Source organism: Phoxinus phoxinus (genome assembly GCF_949152265.1).
Source record: "Phoxinus phoxinus genome assembly, chromosome: 20".
Taxonomy (NCBI): domain Eukaryota; kingdom Metazoa; phylum Chordata; class Actinopteri; order Cypriniformes; family Leuciscidae; genus Phoxinus; species Phoxinus phoxinus.
Window position 1 is genome coordinate 32,432,751 of NC_136895.1, and position 10,000 is coordinate 32,442,750.

A 10,000-nucleotide genomic window follows, 5' to 3' on the forward strand; every position below is an offset into this window, starting at 1 on the left:
TTACAAGACACTGCCACGCCCACATTCAGATCCGCCCCGCCCACATCTCAACATCCAAGAGACAGAGCGCATTTAGGCCACGCCCACATTCAGATCCGCCCCGCCCACATCTCAACATCCAAGAGACAGAGTGCATTTAGGCCACGCCCACATTCAGATTCTCCCCGCCCACATCTCAACATTCAAGAGACAGAGCGCATTTAGGCCACGCCCACATTCAGATTCTCCCCGCCCACATCTCAACATCCAAGAGACAGAGCGCATTTAGGCCACGCCCACATTCAGATCCTCCACGCCCACATCTCAACATCCAAGAGACAGAGCGCATTTAGGCCACGCCCACATTCAGATCCTCCACGCCCACATCTCAACATTCAAGAGACAGTGCATGTAGGCCACGCCCACATTCAGATCCTCCACGCCCACATCTCAACATCCAAGAGACAGAGCGCATTTAGGCTACGCCCACATTCAGATCTGCCACGCCCACATCTCAACATCCAAGAGACAGAGCGCATTTAGGCTACGCCCACATTCAGATCCTCCACGCCCACATCTCAACATCCAAGAGACAGAGCGCATTTAGGCCACGCCCACATTCAGATTCTCCCCGCCCACATCTCAACATCCAAGAGACAGAGCACATTTAGGCCACGCCCACATTCCGATCTGCCACGCCCATATCTCAACATCCAAGAGACAGAGTGCATTTAGGCCACGCCCACATTCAGATCTGCCACGCCCACATCTCAACATCCAAGAGACAGAGCGCATTTAGGCCACGCCCACATTCAGATCCTCCACGCCCACATCTCAACATCCAAGAGACAGAGCGCATTTAGGCCACGCCCACATTCAGATTCTCCCCGCCCACATCTCAACATCCAAGAGACAGAGCGCATTTAGGCCACGCCCACATTCAGATCCTCCACGCCCACATCTCAACATCCAAGAGACAGAGCGCATTTAGGCCACGCCCACATTCAGATTCTCCCCGCCCACATCTCAACATCCAAGAGACAGAGCACATTTAGGCCACGCCCACATTCCGATCTGCCACGCCCATATCTCAACATCCAAGAGACAGAGTGCATTTAGGCCACGCCCACATTCAGATCTGCCACGCCCACATCTCAACATCCAAGAGACAGAGCGCATTTAGGCCACGCCCACATTCAGATCCTCCACGCCCACATCTCAACATCCAAGAGACAGAGCGCATTTAGGCCACGCCCACATTCAGATCCTCCACGCCCACATCTCAACATTCAAGAGACAGTGCATGTAGGCCACGCCCACATTCAGATCCTCCACGCCCACATCTCAACATCCAAGAGACAGAGTGCATTTAGGCCACGCCCACATTCAGATTCTCCCCGCCCACATCTCAACATCCAAGAGACAGAGCGCATTTAGGCCACGCCCACATTCAGATTCTCCCCGCCCACATCTCAACATCCAAGAGACAGAGCGCATTTAGGCCACGCCCACATTCAGATTCTCCCCGCCCACATCTCAACATCCAAGAGACAGAGCGCATTTAGGCCACGCCCACATTCAGATCCTCCACGCCCACATCTCAACATCCAAGAGACAGAGCGCATTTAGGCCACGCCCACATTCAGATCCTCCACGCCCACATCTCAACATTCAAGAGACAGTGCATGTAGGCCACGCCCACATTCAGATCCTCCACGCCCACATCTCAACATCCAAGAGACAGAGCGCATTTAGGCTACGCCCACATTCAGATCTGCCACGCCCACATCTCAACATCCAAGAGACAGAGCGCATTTAGGCCACGCCCACATTCAGATCCTCCACGCCCACATCTCAACATCCAAGAGACAGTGCATGTAGGCCACGCCCACATTCAGATCCTCCACGCCCACATCTCAACATCCAAGAGACAGAGCGCATTTAGGCCACGCCCACATTCAGATTCTCCCCGCCCACATCTCAACATCCAAGAGACAGAGCACATTTAGGCCACGCCCACATTCCGATCTGCCACGCCCATATCTCAACATCCAAGAGACAGAGTGCATTTAGGCCACGCCCACATTCAGATTTGCCACGCCCACATCTCAACATCCAAGAGACAGAGCGCATTTAGGCCACGCCCACATTCAGATCCTCCACGCCCACATCTCAACATCCAAGAGACAGAGCGCATTTAGGCCACGCCCACATTCAGATTCTCCCCGCCCACATCTCAACATCCAAGAGACAGAGCACATTTAGGCCACGCCCACATTCAGATCCTCCATGCCCACATCTCAACATCCAAGAGACAGAGCGCATTTAGGCCACGCCCACATTCAGATCCTCCACGCCCACATCTCAACATCCAAGAGACAGAGCGCATTTAGGCCACGCCCACATTCAGATTCTCCCCGCCCACATCTCAACATCCAAGAGACAGAGCACATTTAGGCCACGCCCACATTCAGATCCTCCATGCCCACATCTCAACATCCAAGAGACAAGCGCATTTAGGCCACGCCCACATTCAGATTCTCCCCGCCCACATCTCAACATCCAAGAGACAGTGCATTTAGGCCACGCCCACATTCAGATTCTCCCCGCCCACATCTCAACATCCAAGAGACAGTGCATTTAGGCCACGCCCACATTCAGATTCTCCCCGCCCACATCTCAACATCCAAGAGACAGTGCATTTAGGCCACGCCCACATCTCTTTAAAGTGCATTTACTTTTGAAACAACATACATAAACATAAAAAATAAAATTAATCAACATTTCGTTGTGTATGAATTACAATTGTCCGTGTCTCTCAGGTGGGCCAGTGTGTGGTGGTGTTCTCTCAGGCTCCGTCGGGTCGAGCTCCTCTCAGCCCGAGTCTGAACTCTCGGCCGTCGCCCATCAGCTCCACTCCTGCTCCTCTGGGCCCGGACCCGTCCTCCCAGCGCTCCCAGTCCCCGGTGCGTGGCGGCGCAGCGGGAGCGGTTCTGGGCGCGGTTGAGGAGGCGCCGTGTGTGAACGGACGCTGGGGAACGCTACGGCCCAGAGCGTCGGCGCGACCGCGGGACGGGAGTCCGTCGCCCTCGCGAGGTCCCGATAGCCCTCCGCTCCTCAACGGCTCATCTCCGTCGCCGCGCACTAGCCCAGCGGCGGTGTCTCCACCCGCACGACCCGCAGACTACAGCTGGGACAGCGACCCGCTCGGCGCTAATGGGCTACACACGCCTCCGCACACCCCGCCGGGAGCCGTTTCTCCCGCCGCCCTGCGCCGTGGCCTGGAGGCCGTTAAAGCCTCGTCCTCTCAACCCCAGCCTAGCGTCTCCGCCGTGACTCCGCCCACCTCCTCCAGCCCGCCACAGGCTGACGCCCACTCGCTCCCGCCCATTGCCCGTCGGCTCGCACACCACCCACCGCAGAGCCTCAATGTGGGCAAACCGCTGTACCAGTCGCTCAACTGCAAACCCATGCAGATGTACCTGCTGGACGTGTCACGTGCCAAGGCGGAGGGCGTGGTGTCGTGGAAGGTGTACGGCGGCGGCGGAGCGGCTAGCGCGGTCACGGGGCCGCCAGAGACTAGCCTGCACACGGTGGTTCAGGGCCGCGGGGAGCTCATTATCTTCGGCGGACTCATGGACAAAAAGCAGAACGTCAAATATTACCCCAAAACCAACGCCTTGTACTTCGTCCGCGCCAAGAGGTAATGGAGGAGCGTTAGCCGCTAGCCGCTGCGACACGACGGGAACGACTGCTGCCCTTACACTAATTTACCTTAAAATACTGCTCAACTCATATAAAGGACACTCAAACATAGTTGTTGTTTCAATTTATGAGTGAATGAATGATGTTTTTGCTATGTGCTCTGCGCGTGTGTGTGTGTGTGTGTGCGTGTGAGAGAGAGAGAGAGAGAGAGAGAAAATCTAGAAGGGAATGTTTTATTGTTTCTTTCGCATTTCAACCTCAGAAACGCCAATCTGACTGAAGGAAACACGATTGTAGGATGAACTGATGAAATGGACCTTTTTTACCGCTCTTTCAGCCTGCATTGTTTACATTAAACGTGTGTGTGTGTGTGTGTGTGTGTGTGTGTGTGTGTGTGAGTGTGAGAGAGAGTGCTGTGGAGGGAATGAGACCGTGGATTGTAAACGGAAATAAAGAAAGTTCTCCATGTCTTAATTCTCTGATATAATGTGGCGTGTGTTTTTACGATCTTTACTATAATAACGGAATAAAGCTGTGCGGTCACGTGGTGTGACGTCACATGATCATCGTCTCAATTCCGTCTTCTACAAACACACTCGATTATACATGTCATTATTACTGTGGGTTAAAAACTGCTCCTCCAGCTGAAACCGTCCAAACCTGACATTCAGTCCCAGAGAATATTATCGCTATAATTTAAAATATTCCTCACAGATGAGTGGATCTTAAAGTGCTATATAAATGTAACGACATTTATTAAATGTATGTAATAATGTATTATCCGTTAGTGTGTGTGATTGCAGCCGTTTGTACCCATTGTTTGTTCTGTTTTTAACTAAAGAATGTGAGTTTAACATCCTCAGCGGGACTTTAGACAGGATTTCACCTTTAACCCATTTAAATTTATTCTGTGTTGCTGCGACGCCATTGGCTGTTCGCTGGGGAGGCTGTGAGGCGGAGGAGAAGCTGCGCGGTGATTGGTCAGGCAGGAGCAGTGGGCGGGGCGTTCGGGAAGTGCTCATGTTTACGAGTGTGTGTGTGTGTGTGTGTGAATCACAAACAGAAACGCGAGCGGACTCGGTAAGAAGCGTTAATACTGAAAATACTCATGTTAAGTTTTTCGTGCAGTTGAATTGTTAGTATGGTACAACACTGCTGTTCACAATATATGATCGGTAAGATTTTTTATGTTTTTAAAATAACTCTGCTCACCCAGGCTGCATTTTACACACACTAAAACAAGTAATAATTTGAAATATTATTACAATTTAAAATAAGTGTTTTCTATGTGAATATAGTAAAGTGTGATTAATTCCCGTGATCAAAGCTGAGTTTATCATCATTACTCCAGTCTTCAGTGTCACATGATTATTCTGATGATTGTTGATCAAGAAACATTTATGATTATTATCAGTGTTGAAAACGGTTATTTACATTTTTTCAGGATCTTTGATGAATAGAAAGTTCAGAAGAACAGCATTAATCTGGAATATAAGCTTTTGTAACATTATAAATGTCTTTACTGTCACTTTTGATCAATTCAATTCGTCCTTGATGAATAAAAGTATTGATTTATTAGATTTATTTCCCCCTAACAATGTAATAAAAATTCGTACTGACCCCAAACTTTTGAACGGTAGTGTTTAATGTTACAAAAGATTATATTTCAGATTAATGCTGTTCTTTTCAACTTTCTATTAAACTTCCAATGCAAAACTTTTCAACGGCAATTTATATTTTGTGTTTATAGGATTAAAACATGCTTCGATGATTCGAAGGTTTATGAATGTGCAAATCACGTGATAAACTGATGTTGAACAGTTCAACATAGAGCATTGAAGTTGTCTATATGGGACATCTATATATGGGACATCTATAGGGGTTTTCTATATGGGACATCTATATATGGGACATCTATAGGGGTTTTCTATATGGGACATCTATATATGGGACATCTATAGGGGTTTTCTATATGGGACATCTATATATGGGACATCTATAGGGGTTTTCTATATGGGACATCTATAGGGGTTTTCTATATGGGACATCTATATATGGGACATCTATAGGGGTTTTCTATGTGGGACATCTATATATGGGACATCTATAGGGGTTTTCTATATGGGACATCTATATATGGGACATCTATAGGGGACATCTATATGGGACATCTATATATGGGACATCTATATGGGACATCTATATATGGGACATCTATATATGGGACATCTATATGGGACATCTATAGGGGTTTTCTATATGGGACATCTATATGGGACATCTATAGGGGTTTTCTATATGGGACATCTATAGGGGTTTTCTATATGGGACATCTATAGGGGTTTTCTATATGGGACATCTATATGGGACATCTATAGGGGTTTTCTATATGGGACATCTATATATGGGACATCTATAGGGGTTTTCTATATGGGACATCTATATATGGGACATCTATATATGGGACATCTATAGGGGTTTTCTATATGGGACATCTATATATGGGACATCTATAGGGGTTTTCTATATGGGACATCTATATATGGGACATCTATATATGGGACATCTATAGGGGTTTTCTATATGGGACATCTATATATGGGACATCTATAGGGGTTTTCTATATGGGACATCTATATATGGGACATCTATAGGGGTTTTCTATATGGGACATCTATATGGGACATCTATAGGGGTTTTCTATATGGGACATCTATATGGGACATCTATAGGGGTTTTCTATATGGGACATCTATAGGGGTTTTCTATATGGGACATCTATAGGGGTTTTCTATATGGGACATCTATAGGGGTTTTCTATATGGGACATCTATATGGGACATCTATAGGGGTTTTCTATATGGGACATCTATATATGGGACATCTATAGGGGTTTTCTATATGGGACATCTATATATGGGACATCTATAGGGGTTTTCTATATGGGACATCTATATGGGACATCTATAGGGGTTTTCTATATGGGACATCTATATATGGGACATCTATAGGGGTTTTCTATATGGTACATCTATATATGGGACATCTATAGGGGTTTTTTATATGGGACATCTATATATGGGACATCTATAGGGGACATCTATATGGGACATCTATATGTGGGACATCTATATGTGGGACATCTATATGGGACATCTATATATGGGACATCTATATGGGACATCTATATGTGGGACATCTATATGTGGGACATCTATATGGGACATCTAAATATATATGATATTTCTTCTCCTTCCCTGATATTATCTCACTATCACTCCATAATCTCGGATATCTTAGATAAGCATGCTCCTATTAAGACCAGAAGCGTCCCTTCCGCCCATTCATCTCCTTGGTACACTCCTGAGCTCCGTATCCTAAAGGCCACTGGTAGACGGCTTGAGCGTCATTATAGGAAAACTGGCCTGACTGTTCACCATTTAGCTTTTATTGAACATGTAAAAAATTACAAATCTGCCCTGAATTTGGCTCGTTCTAGTTTTGTATCTGCCACAATTAATAAATCAAGCAACAGACCAAAAGCATTATTTAACACAATAAATAAACTTACCAAACCTCCATCTCATGTTACTCTAGCTTCTGATGAACTTTGCACTTCATTCTTGACTCACCTGCTAGAAAAGACAAATGCCGTAAACCGGTGCCTCTCTACTGATGCTACAAATATTAGATATCTGCCGAATCAACCTGGTCAATTCCTGCCTCTCTTTTCTCTGACTACTCCTTCTTCTGTCTCTGAGTTAATCTTGAAATCCAATCCTTCATCTTGTCGTCTTGACCCTGCTCCTACTCCACTTCTGAAACTTTGCCATTCAGTTATCTCTGCACCTATCTCCCACTTCATTAATGAATCTCTTACCTCTGCTTCATTCCCTCTGTCACTCAAAACTGCTGCTGTTACCCCTGTTCTCAAGAAACCCAGCCTTGATCCCTCAGTTTTATCTAATTATCGTCCTATTTCAAATCTACCCTTCATAGCTAAATTACTAGAAAGTACTGTTGCCTCCCAGCTTCAGTCTTTTCTAGTTGAAAATAATCTTTTTGATCCGCTTCAATCCGGTTTTCGCCCTCTACATAGTACTGAAACTGCCCTAGTTAAGGTAATGAATGATCTGCTTCTCTCTGGCGACTCTGGTTCTCTGTCTATGCTCCTGCTGCTCGACCTCAGCTCTGCCTTCGATACGGTCTCCCATCAACTACTCATTTCTCGCCTTTCGGATGTGGGTATTTCCGGTGCTGCTCTTTCTTGGTTTTCTTCCTATCTCTCTGACAGACAATTCTACATTTCACTTCAGGATTTTTGCTCACCTACTGTCCCCCTGAAGCAAGGTGTCCCTCAGGGATCCGTTCTAGGGCCATTATTATTCATCATTTATATAATACCTCTTGGTCAGATCCTCCGCCACTATGGTTTTAATTATCATTTTTACGCTGATGACATTCAATTATATACTACCTGTACATCGACTCTATCTATCACAACCGACAAACTCTCTGCCTGTGTGCATGAAATAAAAGATTGGCTTCATTCAAATTTTCTCAAACTTAACATGGACAAAACTGAGATTATTTTTACCGGACCTCCGTCACTCACTAATAAAATTCCTACCAACTTCACCTGTGAGATCGCTGGCTCTCATATCAAACCATCCAGTACTGTTAAAAATCTTGGTGTAATCTTTGACTCCTCTCTATCTTTCCACTCTCACATTAATTCTATCACTAAATCGGCATTCTTTCATCTACGTCGCATCGCCCAGCTCCGTCCCTTCATCAGTATCTCAGACGCTGAAACTGTCATCCATGCATTTGTCACATCACGTCTCGATTACTGTAATGCACTTTTTATTGGCCTATCTGCTATCTCCATTTCCAAATTACAATACATTCAAAACTCTGCTGCTAGACTACTCACCCACACCAAGCGTTCTGCACATATCTCCCCAATTCTGCATGATCTTCACTGGCTTCCTGTGGCTTACCGTATCAAATTCAAAATTCTCCTTCTCACTTTTAAATCTCTTCACGGCCTGGCTCCCCCATATCTCTGTAACCTGCTCCTCCCCTACACCCCGACTCGCACCTTACGATCCTCTGACTCTAGCCTTCTCGTTGTCCCTCGGCATCGCCTCGCTTCTATGGGGGGCAGATCATTCAGTGTTGTTGCACCCAAAATGTGGAACTCTCTCCCCCGATCACTCTGTTCTGTTAACTCTATCTCTGATTTCAAATCCATGCTCAAAACATACCTTTTTACTGAATGCCATAATTCTTGATTGTTTTTTTGTTTTTGTTTATTACACTATCTGTTCAAGCTATCTGTTTGTATTTTGCTGTTTTGTATTTTGCTCCTCACCCCCCGTACCTAATTCGCATTTATTGTACTTCACTCACATCTACATACTGTTGTCTTGTATGCTGTCTTAATGTCAATTGCCTATATTGTTGTTTGATTATTGTAAAGCGTCCTTGAGCCCTGGAAAGGCGCTATATAAATAAAACGTATTATTATTATTTATTATTATATGGGACATCTATATATGGGACATCTATATGTGGGACATCTATATGGGACATCTATATATGGGACATCTATATGTGGGACATCTATATGTGGGACATCTATATGTGGGTCATCTATATGGGACATCTATATATGGGACATCTATATGGGACATCTATAGGGGTTTTCTATATGGGACATCTATATATGGACATCTATATATGGGACATCTATATGGGACATCTATATATGGGACATCTATATGGGTTTTCTATGTGGGACATCTATATATGGGACATCTATAGGGGACATCTATATGGGACATCTATATATGGGACATCTATATATGGGACATCTATATGGGACATCTATATATGGGACATCTATATGTGGGACATCTATATGTGGGACAACTATATGGGTTTTCTATGTGGGACATCTATATATGGGACATCTATAGGGGACATCTATATGGGACATTTATATATGGGACATCTATATATGGGACATCTATAGGGGTTTTCTATATGGGACATCTATATATGGGACATCTATAGGGGTTTTCTATATGGGACATCTATATGGGACATCTATATGTGGGACATCTATATGTGGGACATCTATATGGGACATCTATATGGGACATCTATATGGGACATCTATAGGGGTTTTCTATATGGGACATCTATATGGGACATCTATAGGGGTTTTCTATATGGGACATCTATATGGGACATCTATATGTGGGACATCTATATGGGACATCTATATGGGACATCTATATGGGACATC

At 45.3% G+C, this 10,000-nt stretch overlaps 2 protein-coding genes across 3 annotated transcripts in view; both read left to right on the plus strand.

The window, feature by feature from the left end:
• The window catches only part of fbxo42 (F-box protein 42), a 24,346-nt gene extending 19,830 nt beyond the window's left edge, over nucleotides 1-4,516 (plus strand). The window contains exon 10 of the mRNA XM_079592232.1: nucleotides 2,802-4,516. Coding sequence (XP_079448358.1) covers nucleotides 2,802-3,686 — 885 coding nt within the window. The 3' untranslated portion in view covers nucleotides 3,687-4,516. The remainder of the gene's footprint in view (nucleotides 1-2,801) is intronic.
• Nucleotides 4,517-4,683: 167 nt separating this feature from the next.
• slc25a34 (solute carrier family 25 member 34) overlaps nucleotides 4,684-10,000 on the plus strand; it is a 16,458-nt gene continuing 11,141 nt past the window's right edge. Inside the window, exon 1 of one of the 2 annotated variants that reach the window (XM_079592253.1) lies at nucleotides 4,684-4,764. The gene's annotated coding sequence lies outside the window, so the exon portion shown is untranslated. Of the gene's footprint in view, nucleotides 4,860-10,000 lie in introns of both variants that reach the window. The other variant, XM_079592252.1, reaches the window with a different exon arrangement.